Genomic DNA, 21,946 nt, shown 5'->3' with positions numbered 1-21,946 from the left:
CAACTAACAGACACAATGCATTACACTTCCTGTTCTCCAGCAGAGAATACAACTAACAGACACAATGCATTACACTTCCTGTTCTCCAGCAGAGAATACAACTAACAGACACAATGCATTACACTTCCTGTTCTCCAGCAGAGAATACAACTAACAGACACAATGCATTACACTTCCTGTTCTCCAGCAGAGAATACAACTAACAGACACAATGCATTACACTTCCTGTTCTCCAGCAGAGAATACAACTAACAGACACAATGCATTACACTTCCTGTTCTCCAGCAGAGAATACAACTAACAGACACAATGCATTACACTTCCTGTTCTCCAGCAGAGAATACAACTAACAGACACAATGCATTACACTTCCTGTTCTCCAGCAGAGAATACAACTAACAGACACAATGCATTACACTTCCTGTTCTCCAGCAGAGAATACAACTAACAGACACAATGCATTACACTTCCTGTTCTCCAGCAGAGAACAATGCATTACAAGCAGAGAATACAACAGACACAATGCATTACACTTCCTGTTCTCCAGCAGAGAATACAACTAACAGACACAATGCATTACACTTCCTGTTCTCCAGCAGAGAATACAACTAACAGACACAATGCATTACACTTCCTGTTCTCCAGCAGAGAATACAACTAACAGACACAATGCATTACACTTCCTGCATTACACTTCCTGTTCTCCAGCAGAGAATACAACTAACAGACACAATGCATTACACTTCCTGTTCTCCAGCAGAGAATACAACTAACAGACACAATGCATTACACTTCCTGTTCTCCAGCAGAGAATACAACTAACAGACACAATGCATTACACTTCCTGTTCTCCAGCAGAGAATACAACTAACAGACACAATGCATTACACTTCCTGTTCTCCAGCAGAGAATACAACTAACAGACACAATGCATTACACTTCCTGTTCTCCAGCAGAGAATACAACTAACAGACACAATGCATTACACTTCCTGTTCTCCAGCAGAGAATACAACTAACAGACACAATGCATTACACTTCCTGTTCTCCAGCAGAGAATACAACTAACAGACACAATGCATTACACTTCCTGTTCTCCAGCAGAGAATACAACTAACAGACACAATGCATTACACTTCCTGTTCTCCAGCAGAGAATACAACTAACAGACACAATGCATTACACTTCCTGTTCTCCAGCAGAGAATACAACTAACAGACACAATGCATTACACTTCCTGTTCTCCAGCAGAGAATACAACTAACAGACACAATTCTGTTCTCCAGCAGAGAATACAACTAACAGACACAATGCATTACACTTCCTGTTCTCCAGCAGAGAATACAACTAACAGACACAATGCATTACACTTCCTGTTCTCCAGCAGAGAATACAACTAACAGACACAATGCATTACACTTCCTGTTCTCCAGCAGAGAATACAACTAACAGACACAATGCATTACACTTCCTGTTCTCCAGCAGAGAATACAACTAACAGACACAATGCATTACACTTCCTGTTCTCCAGCAGAGAATACAACTAACAGACACAATGCATTACACTTCCTGTTCTCCAGCAGAGAATACAACTAACAGACACAATGCATTACACTTCCTGTTCTCCAGCAGAGAATACAACTAACAGACACAATGCATTACACTTCCTGTTCTCCAGCAGAGAATACAACTAACAGACACAATGCATTACACTTCCTGTTCTCCAGCAGAGAATACAACTAACAGACACAATGCATTACACTTCCTGTTCTCCAGCAGAGAATACAACTAACAGACACAATGCATTACACTTCCTGTTCTCCAGCAGAGAATACAACTAACAGACACAATGCATTACACTTCCTGTTCTCCAGCAGAGAATACAACTAACAGACACAATGCATTACACTTCCTGTTCTCCAGCAGAGAATACAACTAACAGACACAATGCATTACACTTCCTGTTCTCCAGCAGAGAATACAACTAACAGACACAATGCATTACACTTACAACTAACAGACACAATGCATTACACTTCCTGTTCTCCAGCAGAATACAACTAACAGACACAATGCATTACACTTCCTGTTCTCCAGCAGAGAATACAACTAACAGACACAATGCATTACACTTCCTGTTCTCCAGCAGAGAATACAACTAACAGACACAATGCATTACACTTCCTGTTCTCCAGCAGAGAATACAACTAACAGACACAATGCATTACACTTCCTGTTCTCCAGCAGAGAATACAACTAACAGACACAATGCATTACACTTCCTGTTCTCCAGCAGAGAATACAACTAACAGACACAATGCATTACACTTCCTGTTCTCCAGCAGAGAATACAACTAACAGACACAATGCATTACACTTCCTGTTCTCCAGCAGAATACAACTAACAGACACAATGCATTACACTTCCTGTTCTCCAGCAGAGAATACAACTAACAGACACAATGCATTACACTTCCTGTTCTCCAGCAGAGAATACAACTAACAGACACAATGCATTACACTTCCTGTTCTCCAGCAGAGAATACAACTAACAGACACAATGCATTACACTTCCTGTTCTCCAGCAGAGAATACAACTAACAGACACAATGCATTACACTTCCTGTTCTCCAGCAGAGAATACAACTAACAGACACAATGCATTACACTTCCTGTTCTCCAGCAGAGAATACAACTAACAGACACAATGCATTACACTTCCTGTTCTCCAGCAGAGAATACAACTAACAGACACAATGCATTACACTTCCTGTTCTCCAGCAGAGAATACAACTAACAGACACAATGCATTACACTTCCTGTTCTCCAGCAGAGAATACAACTAACAGACACAATGCATTACACTTCCTGTTCTCCAGCAGAGAATACAACTAACAGACACAATGCATTACACTTCCTGTTCTCCAGCAGAGAATACAACTAACAGACACAATGCATTACACTTCCTGTTCTCCAGCAGAGAATACAACTAACAGACACAATGCATTACACTTCCTGTTCTCCAGCAGAGAATACAACTAACAGACACAATGCATTACACTTCCTGTTCTCCAGCAGAGAATACAACTAACAGACACAATGCATTACACTTCCTGTTCTCCAGCAGAGAATACAACTAACAGACACAATGTTCTCCATTAACAGACACAATTCCCTGTTCTCCAGCAGAGAATACAACTAACAGACACAATGCATTACACTTCCTGTTCTCCAGCAGAGAATACAACTAACAGACACAATGCATTACACTTCCTGTTCTCCAGCAGAGAATACAACTAACAGACACAATGCATTACACTTCCTGTTCTCCAGCAGAGAATACAACTAACAGACACAATGCATTACACTTCCTGTTCTCCAGCAGAGAATACAACTAACAGACACAATGCATTACACTTCCTGTTCTCCAGCAGAGAATACAACTAACAGACACAATGCATTACACTTCCTGTTCTCCAGCAGAGAATACAACTAACAGACACAATGCATTACACTTCCTGTTCTCCAGCAGAGAATACAACTAACAGACACAATGCATTACACTTCCTGTTCTCCAGCAGAGAATACAACTAACAGACACAATGCATTACACTTCCTGTTCTCCAGCAGAGAATACAACTAACAGACACAATGCATTACACTTCCTGTTCTCCAGCAGAGAATACAACTAACAGACACAATGCATTACACTTCCTGTTCTCCAGCAGAGAATACAACTAACAGACACAATGCATTACACTTCCTGTTCTCCAGCAGAGAATACAACTAACAGACACAATGCATTACACTTCCTGTTCTCCAGCAGAGAATACAACTAACAGACACAATGCATTACACTTCCTGTTCTCCAGCAGAGAATACAACTAACAGACACAATGCATTACACTTCCTGTTCTCCAGCAGAGAATACAACTAACAGACACAATGCATTACACTTCCTGTTCTCCAGCAGAGAATACAACTAACAGACACAATGCATTACACTTCCTGTTCTCCAGCAGAGAATACAACTAACAGACACAATGCATTACACTTCCTGTTCTACAACAGCAGAGAATACAACTAACAGACACAATGCATTACACTTCCTGTTCTCCAGCAGAGAATACAACTAACAGACACAATGCATTACACTTCCTGTTCTCCAGCAGAGAATACAACTAACAGACACAATGCATTACACTTCCTGTTCTCCAGCAGAGAATACAACTAACAGACACAATGCATTACACTTCCTGTTCTCCAGCAGAGAATACAACTAACAGACACAATGCATTACACTTCCTGTTCTCCAGCAGAGAATACAACTAACAGACACAATGCATTACACTTCCTGTTCTCCAGCAGAGAATACAACTAACAGACACAATGCATTACACTTCCTGTTCTCCAGCAGAGAATACAACTAACAGACACAATGCATTACACTTCCTGTTCTCCAGCAGAGAATACAACTAACAGACACAATGCATTACACTTCCTGTTCTCCAGCAGAGAATACAACTAACAGACACAATGCATTACACTTCCTGTTCTCCAGCAGAGAATACAACTAACAGCATTACACAGCAGAGAATACATTAACAGACACTTCCTGTTCTCCAGCAGAGAATACAACTAACAGACACAATGCATTACACTTCCTGTTCTCCAGCAGAGAATACAACTAACAGACACAATGCATTACACTTCCTGTTCTCCAGCAGAGAATACAACTAACAGACACAATGCATTACACTTCCTGTTCTCCAGCAGAGAATACAACTAACAGACACAATGCATTACACTTCCTGTTCTCCAGCAGAGAATACAACTAACAGACACAATGCATTACACTTCCTGTTCTCCAGCAGAGAATACAACTAACAGACACAATGCATTACACTTCCTGTTCTCCAGCAGAGAATACAACTAACAGACACAATGCATTACACTTCCTGTTCTCCAGCAGAGAATACAACTAACAGACACAATGCATTACACTTCCTGTTCTCCAGCAGAGAATACAACTAACAGACACAATGCATTACACTTCCTGTTCTCCAGCAGAGAATACAACTAACAGACACAATGCATTACACTTCCTGTTCTCCAGCAGAGAATACAACTAACAGACACAATGCATTACACTTCCTGTTCTCCAGCAGAGAATACAACTAACAGACACAATGCATTACACTTCCTGTTCTCCAGCAGAGAATACAACTAACAGACACAATGCATTACACTTCCTGTTCTCCAGCAGAGAATACAACTAACAGACACAATGCATTACACTTCCTGTTCTCCAGCAGAGAATACAACTAACAGACACAATGCATTACACTTCCTGTTCTCCAGCAGAGAATACAACTAACAGACACAATGCATTACACTTCCTGTTCTCCAGCAGAGAATACAACTAACAGACACAATGCATTACACTTCCTGTTCTCCAGCAGAGAATACAACTAACAGACACAATGCATTACACTTCCTGTTCTCCAGCAGAGAATACAACTAACAGACACAATGCATTACACTTCCTGTTCTCCAGCAGAGAATACAACTAACAGACACAATGCATTACACTTCCTGTTCTCCAGCAGAGAATACAACTAACAGACACAATGCATTACACTTCCTGTTCTCCAGCAGAGAATACAACTAACAGACACAATGCATTACACTTCCTGTTCTCCAGCAGAGAATACAACTAACAGACACAATGCATTACACTTCCTGTTCTCCAGCAGAGAATACAACTAACAGACACAATGCATTACACTTCCTGTTCTCCAGCAGAGAATACAACTAACAGACACAATGCATTACACTTCCTGTTCTCCAGCAGAGAATACAACTAACAGACACAATGCATTACACTTCCTGTTCTCCAGCAGAGAATACAACTAACAGACACAATGCATTACACTTCCTGTTCTCCAGCAGAGAATACAACTAACAGACACAATGCATTACACTTCCTGTTCTCCAGCAGAGAATACAACTAACAGACACAATGCATTACACTTCCTGTTCTCCAGCAGAGAATACAACTAACAGACACAATGCATTACACTTCCTGTTCTCCAGCAGAGAATACAACTAACAGACACAATGCATTACACTTCCTGTTCTCCAGCAGAGAATACAACTAACAGACACAATGCATTACACTTCCTGTTCTCCAGCAGAGAATACAACTAACAGACACAATGCATTACACTTCCTGTTCTCCAGCAGAGAATACAACTAACAGACACAATGCATTACACTTCCTGTTCTCCAGCAGAGAATACAACTAACAGACACAATGCATTACACTTCCTGTTCTCCAGCAGAGAATACAACTAACAGACACAATGCATTACACTTCCTGTTCTCCAGCAGAGAATACAACTAACAGACACAATGCATTACACTTCCTGTTCTCCAGCAGAGAATACAACTAACAGACACAATGCATTACACTTCCTGTTCTCCAGCAGAGAATACAACTAACAGACACAATGCATTACACTTCCTGTTCTCCAGCAGAGAATACAACTAACAGACACAATGCATTACACTTCCTGTTCTCCAGCAGAGAATACAACTAACAGACACAATGCATTACACTTCCTGTTCTCCAGCAGAGAATACAACTAACAGACACAATGCATTACACTTCCTGTTCTCCAGCAGAGAATACAACTAACAGACACAATGCATTACACTTCCTGTTCTCCAGCAGAGAATACAACTAACAGACACAATGCATTACACTTCCTGTTCTCCAGCAGAGAATACAACTAACAGACACAATGCATTACACTTCCTGTTCTCCAGTTGCATTACACTTCCTGTTCTCCAGCAGAGAATACAACTAACAGACACAATGCATTACACTTCCTGTTCTCCAGCAGAGAATACAACTAACAGACACAATGCATTACACTTCCTGTTCTCCAGCAGAGAATACAACTAACAGACACAATGCATTACACTTCCTGTTCTCCAGCAGAGAATACAACTAACAGACACAATGCATTACACTTCCTGTTCTCCAGAGAATACAGAGAATACAACTAACAGACACAATGCATTACACTTCCTGTTCTCCAGCAGAGAATACAACTAACAGACACAATGCATTACACTTCCTGTTCTCCAGCAGAGAATACAACTAACAGACACAATGCATTACACTTCCTGTTCTCCAGCAGAGAATACAACTAACAGACACAATGCATTACACTTCCTGTTCTCCAGCAGAGAATACAACTAACAGACACAATGCATTACACTTCCTGTTCTCCAGCAGAGAATACAACTAACAGACACAATGCATTACACTTCCTGTTCTCCAGCAGAGAATACAACTAACAGACACAATGCATTACACTTCCTGTTCTCCAGCAGAGAATACAACTAACAGACACAATGCATTACACTTCCTGTTCTCCAGCAGAGAATACAACTAACAGACACAATGCATTACACTTCCTGTTCTCCAGCAGAGAATACAACTAACAGACACAATGCATTACACTTCCTGTTCTCCAGCAGAGAATACAACTAACAGACACAATGCATTACACTTCCTGTTCTCCAGCAGAGAATACAACTAACAGACACAATGCATTACACTTCCTGTTCTCCAGCAGAGAATACAACTAACAGACACAATGCATTACACTTCCTGTTCTCCAGCAGAGAATACAACTAACAGACACAATGCATTACACTTCCTGTTCTCCAGCAGAGAATACAACTAACAGACACAATGCATTACACTTCCTGTTCTCCAGCAGAGAATACAACTAACAGACACAATGCATTACACTTCCTGTTCTCCAGCAGAGAATACAACTAACACAATGCACACTTCCTGTTCTCCAATACAACAACAGACACAATGCATTACACTTCCTGTTCTCCAGCAGAGAATACAACTAACAGACACAATGCATTACACTTCCTGTTCTCCAGCAGAGAATACAACTAACAGACACAATGCATCTTCCCTGTTCTCCACACAATGCATTACACTTCCTGTTCTCCAGCAGAGAATACAACTAACAGACACAATGCATTACACTTCCTGTTCTCCAGCAGAGAATACAACTAACAGACACAATGCATTACACTTCCTGTTCTCCAGCAGAGAATACAACTAACAGACACAATGCATTACACTTCCTGTTCTCCAGCAGAGAATACAACTAACAGACACAATGCATTACACTTCCTGTTCTCCAGCAGAGAATACAACTAACAGACACAATGCATTACACTTCCTGTTCTCCAGCAGAGAATACAACTAACAGACACAATGCATTACACTTCCTGTTCTCCAGCAGAGAATACAACTAACAGACACAATGCATTACACTTCCTGTTCTCCAGCAGAGAATACAACTAACAGACACAATGCATTACTCTTCCTGTTCTCCAGCAGAGAATACAACTAACAGACACAATGCATTACACTTCCTGTTCTCCAGCAGAGAATACAACTAACAGACACAATGCATTACACTTCCTGTTCTCCAGCAGAGAATACAACTAACAGACACAATGCATTACACTTCCTGTTCTCCAGCAGAGAATACAACTAACAGACACAATGCATTACACTTCCTGTTCTCCAGCAGAGAATACAACTAACAGACACAATGCATTACACTTCCTGTTCTCCAGCAGAGAATACAACTAACAGACACAATGCATTACACTTCCTGTTCTCCAGCAGAGAATACAACTAACAGACACAATGCATTACACTTCCTGTTCTCCAGCAGAGAATACAACTAACAGACACAATGCATTACACTTCCTGTTCTCCAGCAGAGAATACAACTAACAGACACAATGCATTACACTTCCTGTTCTCCAGCAGAGAATACAACTAACAGACACAATGCATTACACTTCCTGTTCTCCAGCAGAGAATACAACTAACAGACACAATGCATTACACTTCCTGTTCTCCAGCAGAGAATACAACTAACAGACACAATGCATTACACTTCCTGTTCTCCAGCAGAGAATACAACTAACAGACACAATGCATTACACTTCCTGTTCTCCAGCAGAGAATACAACTAACAGACACAATGCATTACACTTCCTGTTCTCCAGCAGAGAATACAACTAACAGACACAATGCATTACACTTCCTGTTCTCCAGCAGAGAATACAACTAACAGACACAATGCATTACACTTCCTGTTCTCCAGCAGAGAATACAACTAACAGACACAATGCATTACACTTCTCCAGCAGAGAATGTAACAGACACAATCTCAGCAGAGAATACAACTAACAGACACAATGCATTACACTTCCTGTTCTCCAGCAGAGAATACAACTAACAGACACAATGCATTACACTTCCTGTTCTCCAGCAGAGAATACAACTAACAGACACAATGCATTACACTTCCTGTTCTCCAGCAGAGAATACAACTAACAGACACAATGCATTACACTTCCTGTTCTCCAGCAGAGAATACAACTAACAGACACAATGCATTACACTTCCTGTTCTCCAGCAGAGAATACAACTAACAGACACAATGCATTACACTTCCTGTTCTCCAGCAGAGAATACAACTAACAGACACAATGCATTACACTTCCTGTTCTCCAGCAGAGAATACAACTAACAGACACAATGCATTACACTTCCTGTTCTCCAGCAGAGAATACAACTAACAGACACAATGCATTACACTTCCTGTTCTCCAGCAGACACAATGAATACTTCCTGTTCTCAACTAACAGACACAATGCATTACACTTCCTGTTCTCCAGCAGAGAATACAACTAACAGACACAATGCATTACACTTCCTGTTCTCCAGCAGAGAATACAACTAACAGACACAATGCATTACACTTCCTGTTCTCCAGCAGGGAATACAACTAACAGACACAATGCATTACACTTCCTGTTCTCCAGCAGAGGACAACGAGCAAAGCTTTTCATGGTCCTATTAATATTTCAAAAGCCCCCAAACAAAAACTAGGCTATAAAATATTTACACAATCCTCTATAGGCAAAATGTTCCTTTCAATTTAAGTTCGGACAACATTTGATTAACTAGAGTACCTTGGGAGGCCCTTAAGAATTCACAAGGTAAGCCACAACTTGACAAAACAACCAACTGACATTAAACTACACAATACACACTGACACATCACAGCAGGTAATATAGACAACAAACTACAAAACACTACAACACAACTTTTACACAGTAGAAACTAGTTTCACAACCTTCACCAGACTGAACAACAACAACCAACTTTTACACAGTAGAAACTAGTTTCACAACCTTCACCAGACTGAACAACAACAACCAACTTTTACACAGTAGAAACTAGTTCCACAACCTTTACCAGACTGAACAACAACAACCAACTTTTACACAGTAGAAACTAGTTTCACAACCTTTACCAGACTGAACAACAACAAGAACAAGGCAATACATTGAACCATTGGTTATTAGGTATTATTCCTCATAGAGCCACCAGCTCTGTGTTTAAGTCAAGGAGGTAAAACCACAGGAGGACAGTAGGGGGAGCAACTGTGTCACACACAGAGAGAGAGAGAGAGAACCAGAGAGAGAGACAGAGAGAGAGAGAGAGAGAGAGAGAGAGAGAGAGAGAGAGAAACTTTTCACAACCTTCACCAGAGAGAGACAGAGAGAGAGAGAGAGAGAGAGAGACAGAGACAGAGACAGAGACAGAGAGAGAGAGAGAGAGAGAGACAGAGACAGAGACAGAGACAGAGACAGAGACAGAGAGAGAGACGGAGAAAGAGAGAGAGAGAGAGAGAGAGAGAGAGACAGAGAGAGACAGAGAGAGACAGAGAGAGACAGAGAGAGACGGAGAGAGAGAGACAGAGACAGAGAGAGAGAGAGAGAGAGAACGACTGATAGAGATAAAGAGAGAGAAAGAAAGGTAGATGACCGCGTGACCATGGTTTGCACCGATGACAGAGCACCATTAATAGAGGAGGAGGAAGAGGAGCGAGCCAAGTTTTTTTGTGTGTTTTGCCTGAGAGCGATGACAACATGACAGCGACTACAGAAGACTTAGCCACAGTATAAAACCCCAGTACGGGCATCCCCTTTGTTTACACACACACACACACACACACACACACACACACACACACACACACACACACACACACACACACACACACACACACACACACACACACACACACACACACACACACACACACACACACACACACACACACACACACACACACACACACACACACACACACGTGGTGACGCTGACACAGCTGGCATGCTGCTGGTGATGGGGGTGGAGGGATGAAGGGCTGGTGGAGACGGAGGTTACCGTGGGGGGGGTCCATACCATTGTTCTTACCGCGGGGGGTTGGGAGGAGGAGGTGGTAGAGGAATCAGCTGGCTTTAAAGAAAGACAGACAGATGAAAGCTATAGTAGCCCAGACCGCCCTGCTGCTACTGCTGGGACAGGTGTGTGTGTGTGTGTGTGTGTGTGTGTGTGTGTGTGTGTGTGTGTGTGTGTGTGTGTGTGTGTGTGTGTGTGTGTGTGTGTGTGTGTGCGTGCGTGTGTGTGTGCGTGTGCGTGCGTGTGCGTGTGTGTGTGTGAGGGGGCCGAGGGTAGAGGGGTTCTATCTCTATAGCTGTCTGCCTTTCTACCAGGTCTACATACAGTACAGAACATTATGGGGACAGCAACACGAGGGGAGGTCTGTTACATTGTTACATGGTCCCTGGGTAGGGAGCCATCAACTGGCCGTCCTCAGTACTGCAGACATGAGACAGGGACTCTGCTTTTCACTTACGTCTCCCACTGACATCAATGTGTGACTTGAGTGAAAACTGGGAAGTAACAAGTAAGGATCTGTGATCTTGGTCTGTCAGTGTGGCGGTACCTCAGCAGCCAGATGTGTACAGTTAGTCAGATGGCCACGTACAGTTAGTAGTTTGAACAGCAGGGGGCGCTGTTTTACCAGCGGGTTTTTACACGGAAGAGACTCCCCCTCTTTCTACTGGCATGACCCACACGGTACACATGACGGAAGGCTGAATCTCTGCAGTAGAGACAGGGAGTAATGTAAAGGGAAGTGGTGGATTTCAGAGAGAATGTGAGGTTAAGGGTGTGTGTGTGTGTGTGTGTGTGTGTGTGTGTGTGTGTGTGTGTGTGTGTGTGTGTGTGTGTGTGTGTGTGTGTGTGTGTGTGTGTGTATGTGTGTATGTGTGTGTGTGTGTGTGTATGTGTGTGTGTGTGTGTGTGTGTGTGTGTGTGTGTGTGTGTGTGTGTGTGTGTGTGTGTGTGTGTGTGTGTGTGTGTGTGTGTGTGTGTGTGTGTGTGTGTGTATGTGTGTGTGTGAGTGTGTTTTGAGGACCACGTAGAGGCCCTGGGTTGGCGTGGATCAGGGATTTGGGGGGGGGTTGTGTATCTGGGGAGTGGGAGGTGTTATGACCTCTCTTTAGGGTGATGCACTAGAATTATATTGGACTGCAGAACGACCATCAAACATTTCAACAAAATGAAACTACACTGATTCTTTGTCAAAATGCTCATCAACTGTTTTCAAGTTGAATAACGCGATGGTGCTGGTTCGTATAGTCCTGCAGTGTTATCCTGCATGTTGTATTGTGAGTGTGGGGGGGGGGGTCTGAGTAACACACAACACAAAGCATTTCACTAAAACTTCCAGTCCAACTGTGCAGATGTGAGTTGTGATTATTGTACTGTCAAACAATCACTCCTCAAAGCAACTGACATTTTACATAACTTTAAAAAATATATATATATTTTTCTTCACATTGCACATAATCTTTACAGTTGGAAGTGCACTGTATGGGTAACATAGGTCTCTGTATAAGAGGGTTATTTCATATCTGTGATAGCAGGGCTGGTTAGAATGGTTCCACATTGTAGAAGCTTCTAATGTCCTCTTTTTATTTTATTCAATTCGTATGACTGACCTTTGTATATTTCCACTAAATGTAATTCCTCCCTCGTATTGTTGTTATGCTTGGCCCTGTTGGCAGATCGTTTCTGAAAACAACTCCAATCATTCTCAGATGCCTGGATGATAGACACTCTTAGAAAAAAGGCTTCCAAATGGGTTCTTCTGCTGTCCCCATAGGAGAACTCATTTTGGATCCAGTTAGAACACTTTCTGATTCCAGGTAGAAACCTCTGTGGAAAGTGTTCTACATGGAACCCAAAAGGGTTCTACCCGGAACCAAAAGGGCTATACCCGGAACTAAAGATAGTTCTTCAAAGTGTTCTACATGGAACCCAAAGGGCTCTACCCGGAACCAAAAGGGTTCTATCTGGAACTAAAGATAGTTCTTCAAAGTGTTCTACATGGAACCCAAACGGCTCTACCCGGAACCAAAAGGTTTCTATCTGGAACTAAAGATAGTTCTTCAAAGTGTTCTACATGGAACCCAAAGGGCTCTACCCGGAACCAAAAGGTTTCTATCTGGAACCAAAGATAGTTCTTCAAAGTGTTCTACATGGGGACAGTTGAAGAAGCCTTTTAGGTTGTAGCACCTTTGTTTCTAAGAGTTAACCTCGGTTAGTTAACGTTAGTTTGTTAAAGTCCTCTAACGTTAGTGAAGAGACCCAGGTTACCCAGCGTGCATTTCAGGGTGAGCAAGAGCACCACAAATCAACCAATGAGAGGAAAGATAGAAGTAAACATCCAAAAGAAGATGAAGAGTGAGAGATCAGTTCAGACAGACATGATGGAGGAGAGGAGAGGCATTCCGAGGGGAGGGAGAAATGCAGCTGTGACATCATCGCCTGCGAGACACCATCGCCATGGCAACAAAACGCAACTTCTTTTCCTTACACATATCAAACCAACAGAATAATAATTCAAACCACTCAAATGAAATCGACTGTCAAATTAAAAACTAAACTGAAAATTGTTTTAAGAAGCACCTTCTGGTCAAAATAACTGTAGAGTAGAGTTGGGGAAATAGGATGGGAGGGGGGGAGGAAGGGTGGGCGGGGCATCTAATCCGCTATCATAATAACACCAGTTTATCAAGGCCAAAACACACTCACTTATTAAACAACACAAAAACAGTGAGTGTCTTTCTGATATTTTGGTGGCTATTAGGTTACTGTCACCAGGAGGTAGAAACGCAGAGGGTTTCTAAAAACAATGAAAATACGATGCAAGAACAGTGAGGCTCGTCAATCAATCAGACTACCAGAGAAGAAGAAGACTAGGGTCATGCCCAGGTTAGAGATTCATCCAGGAGTTCAAATCAAAAGTAAATGTCAAACGGAAAAACCAAGCTGAGTGCAGGGTAAAAGGTGAGTGACTGGTATAGCAGAGGAGGGTATATATATCTGGCAGACAGATACTGGTCAAGGTGAGTGACTGGTATAGCAGAGGAGGGTATATATATCTGGCAGACAGATACTGGTCAAGGTGAGTGACTGGTATAGCAGAGGAGGGTATATATATCTGGCAGACAGATACTGGTCAAGGTGAGTGACTGGTATAGCAGAGGAGGGTATATATATCTGGCAGACAGATACTGGTCAAGGTGAGTGACTGGTATAGCAGAGGAGGGTATATATATCTGGCAGACAGATACTGGTCAAGGTGAGTGACTGGTATAGCAGAGGAGGGTATATATATATCTGGCAGACAGATACTGGTCAAGGTGAGTGACTGGTATAGCAGAGGAGGGTATATATATATATCTGGCCGACAGATACTGGTCAAGGTGAGTGACTGGTATAGCAGAGGAGGGTATATATATCTGGCAGACAGATACTGGTCAAGGTGAGTGACTGGTATAGCAGAGGAGGGTATATATATCTGGCAGACAGATACTGGTCAAGGTGAGTGACTGGTATAGCAGAGGAGGGTATATATATCTGGCAGACAGATACTGGTCAAGGTGAGTGACTGGTATAGCAGAGGAGGGTATATATATCTGGCCGACAGATACTGGTCAAGGTGAGTGACTGGTATAGCAGAGGAGGGTATATATATCTGGCAGACAGATACTGGTCAAGGTGAGTGACTGGTATAGCAGAGGAGGGTATATATATCTGGCAGACAGATACTGGTCAAGGTGAGTGACTGGTATAGCAGAGGAGGGTATATATATCTGGCAGACAGATACTGGTCAAGGTGAGTGACTGGTATAGCAGAGGAGGGTATATATATATCTGGCAGACAGATACTGATCAAGGTGAGTGACTGGTATAGCAGAGGAGGATATATATATCTGGCCGACAGATACTGGTCAAGGTGAGTGACTGGTATAGCAGAGGAGGGTATATATATCTGGCAGACAGATACTGGTCAAGGTGAGTGACTGGTATAGCAGAGGAGGGTATATATATCTGGCCGACAGATACTGGTCAAGGTGAGTGACTGGTATAGCAGAGGAGGGTATATATATATCTGGCCGACAGATACTGGTCAAGGTGAGTGACTGGTATAGCAGAGGAGGGTATATATATCTGGCCGACAGATACTGGTCAAGGTGAGTGACTGGTATAGCAGAGGAGGGTATATATATCTGGCCGACAGATACTGGTCAAGGTGAGTGACTGGTATAGCAGAGGAGGGTATATATATCTGGCCGACAGATACTGGTCAAGGTGAGTGACTGGTATAGCAGAGGAGGGTATATATATCTGGCAGACAGATACTGGTCAAGGTGGGTGACTGGTATAGCAGAGGAGGGTATTTATATATCTGGCAGACAGATACTGGTCAAGGTGAGTGACTGGTATAGCAGAGGAGGGTATATATATCTGGCCGACAGATACTGGTCAAGGTGAGTGACTGGTATAGCAGAGGAGGGTATATATATCTGGCAGACAGATACTGGTCAAGGTGAGTGACTGGTATAGCAGAGGAGGGTATATATATCTGGCAGACAGATACTGGTCAAGGTGAGTGACTGGTATAGCAGAGGAGGGTATATATATCTGGCCGACAGATACTGGTCAAGGTGAGTGACTGGTATAGCAGAGGAGGGTATATATATCTGGCAGACAGATACTGGTCAAGGTGAGTGACTGGTATAGCAGAGGAGGGTATATATATCTGGCCGACAGATACTGGTCAAGGTGAGTGACTGGTATAGCAGAGGAGGGTATATATATATCTAGCAGACAGATACTGGTCAAGGTGAGTGACTGGTATAGCAGAGGAGGGTATATATATATATCTGGCCGACAGATACTGGTCAAGGTGAGTGACTGGTATAGCAGAGGAGGGTATATATATATCTGGCCGACAGATACTGGTCAAGGTGAGTGACTGGTATAGCAGAGGAGGGTATATATATCTGGCCGACAGATACTGGTCAAGGTGAGTGACTGGTATAGCAGAGGAGGGTATATATATATATCTGGCCGACAGATACTGGTCAAGGTGAGTGACTGGTATAGCAGAGGAGGGTATATATATCTGGCCGACAGATACTGGTCAAGGTGAGTGACTGGTATAGCAGAGGAGGGTATATATATCTGGCAGACAGATACTGGTCAAGGTGGGTGACTGGTATAGCAGAGGAGGGTATATATATATCTGGCAGACAGATACTGGTCAAGGTGAGTGACTGGTATAGCAGAGGAGGGTATATATATCTGGCCGACAGATACTGGTCAAGGTGAGTGACTGGTATAGCAGAGGAGGGTATATATATCTGGCAGACAGATACTGGTCAAGGTGAGTGACTGGTATAGCAGAGGAGGGTATATATATCTGGCAGACAGATACTGGTCAAGGTGAGTGACTGGTATAGCAGAGGAGGGTATATATATCTGGCCGACAGATACTGGTCAAGGTGAGTGACTGGTATAGCAGAGGAGGGTATATATATCTGGCAGACAGATACTGGTCAAGGTGAGTGACTGGTATAGCAGAGGAGGGTATATATATCTGGCCGACAGATACTGGTCAAGGTGAGTGACTGGTATAGCAGAGGAGGGTATATATATCTGGCCGACAGATACTGGTCAAGGTGAGTGACTGGTATAGCAGAGGAGGGTATATATATCTGGCAGACAGATACTGGTCAAGGTGAGTGACTGGTATAGCAGAGGAGGGTATATATATCTGGCCGACAGATACTGGTCAAGGTGAGTGACTGGTATAGCAGAGGAGGGTATATATATCTGGCAGACAGATACTGGTCAAGGTGAGTGACTGGTATAGCAGAGGAGGGTATATATATCTGGCCGACAGATACTGGTCAAGGTGAGTGACTGGTATAGCAGAGGAGGGTATATATATCTGGCAGACAGATACTGGTCAAGGTGAGTGACTGGTATAGCAGAGGAGGGTATATATATCTGGCCGACAGATACTGGTCAAGGTGAGTGACTGGTATAGCAGAGGAGGGTATATATATATCTAGCAGACAGATACTGGTCAAGGTGAGTGACTGGTATAGCAGAGGAGGGTATATATATATATCTGGCAGACAGATACTGGTCAAGGTGAGTGACAGGTATAGCAGAGGAGGGTATATATATATCTAGCAGACAGATACTGGTCAAGGTGAGTGACTGGTATAGCAGAGGAGGGTATATATATCTGGCCGACAGATACTGGTCAAGGTGAGTGACTGGTATAGCAGAGGAGGGTATATATATCTGGCCGACAGATACTGGTCAAGGTGAGTGACTGGTATAGCAGAGGAGGGTATATATATCTGGCCGACAGATACTGGTCAAGGTGAGTGACTGGTATAGCAGAGGAGGGTATATATATCTGGCCGACAGATACTGGTCAAGGTGAGTGACTGGTATAGCAGAGGAGGGTATATATATCTGGCAGACAGATACTGGTCAAGGTGAGTGACTGGTATAGCAGAGGAGGGTATATATATATCTGGCCGACAGATACTGGTCAAGGTGAGTGACTGGTATAGCAGAGGAGGGTATATATATCTGGCAGACAGATACTGGTCAAGGTGAGTGACTGGTATAGCAGAGGAGGGTATATATATATCTGGCAGACAGATACTGGTCAAGGTGAGTGACTGGTATAGCAGAGGAGGGTATATATATCTGGCCGACAGATACTGGTCAAGGTGAGTGACTGGTATAGCAGAGGAGGGTATATATATCTGGCCGACAGATACTGGTCAAGGTGAGTGACTGGTATAGCAGAGGAGGGTATATATATCTGGCCGACAGATACTGGTCAAGGTGAGTGACTGGTATAGCAGAGGAGGGTATATATATCTGGCCGACAGATACTGGTCAAGGTGAGTGACTGGTATAGCAGAGGAGGGTATATATATATCTGGCCGACAGATACTGGTCAAGGTGAGTGACTGGTATAGCAGAGGAGGGTATATATATATCTGGCAGACAGATACTGGTCAAGGTGAGTGACTGGTATAGCAGAGGAGGGTATATATATATCTGGCAGACAGATACTGGTCAAGGTGAGTGACTGGTATAGCAGAGGAGGGTATATATATATCTGGCAGACAGATACTGGTCAAGGTGAGTGACTGGTATAGCAGAGGAGGGTATATATATCTGGCAGACAGATACTGGTCATTCATAAAGACCTTTGGTCAAACCTCTCGTGGTCAGGTAGCTTCACTTTCAAAGAGAAGAAAACCACACTTGTCATCCACAGGGCAGCCTAACACTATCGCTGCTTCTCAAAGGGTTAACCTTTCAACTCAACCGTAGGGCACGAGCACAACTAATAGTTACAAGTTGGTACTGTAAGGAAATAGTTGGATTTAGTCTCAACAAAATTCTAGAAGGACTTATGTGTATAGACAAACACAAAGCACTAGTACTACACAATAACAACACAAAGCACTAGTACTACACAATAACAACGCAACAATAACAACACAACAATAACAACGCAACAATAACAACACAACAATAACAACACAAAGCGCTAGTACTACACAATAACAACACAAAGCGCTAGTACTACACAATAACAACACAAAGCGCTAGTACTACACAATAACAACACAAAGCGCTAGTACTACACAATAACAACACAAAGCACTAGTACTACACAATAACAACACAAAGCACTAGTACTACACAATAACAACACAAAGCACTAGTACTACACAATAACAACACAAAGCACTAGTACTACACAATAACAACGCAACAATAACAACACAAAGCACTAGTACTACACAATAACAACACAAAGCACTAGTACTACACAATAACAACACAAAGCACTAGTACTACACAATAACAACGCAACAATAACAACACAAAGCACTAGTACTACACAATAACAACACAAAGCGCTAGTACTACACAATAACAACACAAAGCACTAGTACTACACAATAACAACACAAAGCACTAGTACTACACAATAACAACACAAAGCACTAGTACTACACAATAACAACACAAAGCACTAGTACTACACAATAACAACGCAACAATAACAACACAAAGCACTAGTACTACACAATAACAACACAAAGCGCTAGTACTACACAATAACAACACAAAGCACTAGTACTACACAATAACAACACAAAGCACTAGTACTACACAATAACAACACAAAGCACTAGTACTACACAATAACAACACAAAGCACTAGTACTACACAATAACAACACAAAGCACTAGTACTACACAATAACAACACAAAGCACTAGTACTACACAATAACAACGCAACAATAACAACACAAAGCACTAGTACTACACAATAACAACACAAAGCGCTAGTACTACACAATAACAACACAAAGCACTAGTACTACACAATAACAACACAAAGCACTAGTACTACACAATAACAACACAAAGCACTAGTACTACACAATAACAACGCAACAATAACAACACAAAGCACTAGTACTACACAATAACAACACAAAGCACTAGTACTACACAATAACAACGCAACAATAACAACACAACAGCACATAACTAATATAATCAGCGCACTCAATGTAGCATTTTGCAAGTTTTCTGTTCTCAGAAACATGTCTTTGTTAGTGATCTGAAGCCATGGGTTGTTGTCGTCTAAACTAGAGGAGTGGGTGAAGGGTCTTTGTTAGTGATCTGAAGCCATGGGTTGTTGTCGTCTAAACTAGAGGAGTGGGTGAAGGGTCTTTGTTAGTGATCTGAAGCCATGGGTTGTTGTCGTCTAAACTAGAGGAGTGGGTGAAGGGTCTTTGTTAGTGATCTGAAGCCATGGGTTGTTGTCGTCTAAACTAGAGGAGTGGGTGAAGGGTCTTTCATGACTTGTGAAAGGAAAGCTGGCTATTCCGCTATGCTGTCCCAGAGAGATGACCGGTTTATGAACTGACCGGCAGACACAATTAGACAGATAAACCCAGATCAACTATGGGAATCCGATCCAAATGTCATTTGACACAGTTACAGACTGTATCGAGCTGCTATAGGATTGAGCAATCGACCAAATTAGCTACGAGGTCCATTTAATGCAACAGACTCAGGTATAAAAGGTACTGAGTTACCGTAGGATTCACCTGTGAGCTTGGTGTTAAAGGGAATGTTTGACATTTTTCAACTTCATATTCACCCTCTCCAGCACCACCCCAACATCAACATGGGTGAAAACGGTGCGTTTCTACGTTTCATAGTAAAAACAGATAAGAGGAAGATACATGTTTCCAATGACATCATCGGTGTGCATCATGTGATTTTAACCAATTATGAGGAGGCATTACTAATTGGTTGCTGAGGTCATTCGAAACACCTATCTTCCTCTATCGTTTTTTTTTTCCTACTTAGAAACACACTATTTGATGTTGGGGTGGTGCAGGAGACGATGGATATGAAGAAGCAACATTTTCACATTTGCCTCTAAGAGTGTAAATACTCATTCAATGGTTCTCATGTCTCATCATGGGAAGTCTCAACATGCATATCTAGATTCACTAGAGGGACAAAATGCATTTTTAAAATTTAACTAGGCAAGTCAGTTAAGAACAAATTCTTAATTACAATGACGGCCGACTCTGGCCAAACTCGGACGACGCTGGGCCAATTGAGCACCGCCCTATGGGACTCCCAATCACGACCAGATGTGATTCAGCCTGGATACGAACCAGGGACTGTAGTGACACCTCTTGCACTGAGATGCAGTGCCTTAGACCACTGCGCCACTCGGGAGCCCCTCAATAGCGACTAAATGTATTTTATATAGGAGATACATTTCTGTTTATATTATGAACAAGGCCAGGAATTTCTCATGAAAGGTGACATCACACACCAGTAAATATTCATGAATAAATGCACGTCTACATGCATAGTTTTGCATACAAGCTAAAGGCTTTATGTAAACAAATGTTTTACAATGACATTTCTTCAGGCCTAAATATATCACCTTTTTTTTCCCAATCATGCTATACAGTGTCAGTCATGCCTTGGGGACTTCACATGTCCCCAATTGTGATGATAATATGCATTGAAAGAAATGTACAAAAAAACAAACCCAAAACAAGTGCTGAGACAATGCAATAGTCTACATTCTATTGATGCTCAGAGGTGAGAGTGAGAGGCAGGCAGGCAGACTGAAAGGTGGGCTACTTACGTTAACCTCAGTGATCGCTATGTCAACAACGCTACCCACAACTATTAAGGCGTCAAATGTGTTCCATGCATCAACAAAATAATGCTGCGTTGGGTGGAAGAAACAAACAAACAAACAAACAAAGAAAGAAAGAAAAGAAATGGAAAGAAAAGAAGCAACAAAAGGAGAGAGGGAAAGATAAGAAAGAAAACAGTTATATATGACCTTCTGTGATTAGCGGAAGGTAGAGAGGGAGGAAGGACATTGGTTGAAAATTAAATGACAGTTGAAGTTTGAAAACGGGAGGAAATAAAAGGAGCGAAATCCAAGATGATCGAGAGGAGAAAGCGGCGACCAGTCATGCTTGTCCATGTGGGAAAACAACATCAA

The 21,946-nt window shown here is 42.4% G+C and overlaps 1 protein-coding gene across 6 annotated transcripts in view; it reads right to left on the bottom strand.

Moving 5' to 3' along the window:
• LOC124025287 (voltage-dependent L-type calcium channel subunit alpha-1C-like) overlaps positions 1 to 21,946 on the bottom strand; it is a 69,608-nt gene that overhangs the window by 17,020 nt on the left and 30,642 nt on the right. The window contains exons 10-11 of one of the 6 annotated variants that reach the window (XM_046338845.1): positions 21,578 to 21,661; positions 11,381 to 11,434 (exon numbers count right to left, since the gene is read on the bottom strand). The exons of 1 other annotated variant lie outside the window; for it this stretch is intronic. In XM_046338845.1, the coding sequence (XP_046194801.1) occupies positions 11,381 to 11,434; positions 21,578 to 21,661 (138 nt within the window). The remainder of the gene's footprint in view (positions 1 to 11,380; positions 11,435 to 21,577; positions 21,662 to 21,946) is intronic. 4 more of the 6 variants (XM_046338847.1, XM_046338850.1, XM_046338846.1 and 1 more) reach the window with 4 other exon arrangements.

The sequence above is a fragment of the Oncorhynchus gorbuscha genome, unplaced genomic scaffold, assembly GCF_021184085.1.
Source record: "Oncorhynchus gorbuscha isolate QuinsamMale2020 ecotype Even-year unplaced genomic scaffold, OgorEven_v1.0 Un_scaffold_2220, whole genome shotgun sequence".
In the NCBI taxonomy this organism is placed as follows: Eukaryota; Metazoa; Chordata; class Actinopteri; order Salmoniformes; family Salmonidae; genus Oncorhynchus; species Oncorhynchus gorbuscha.
This window is presented reverse-complemented; position numbering and strand designations above follow the sequence as displayed.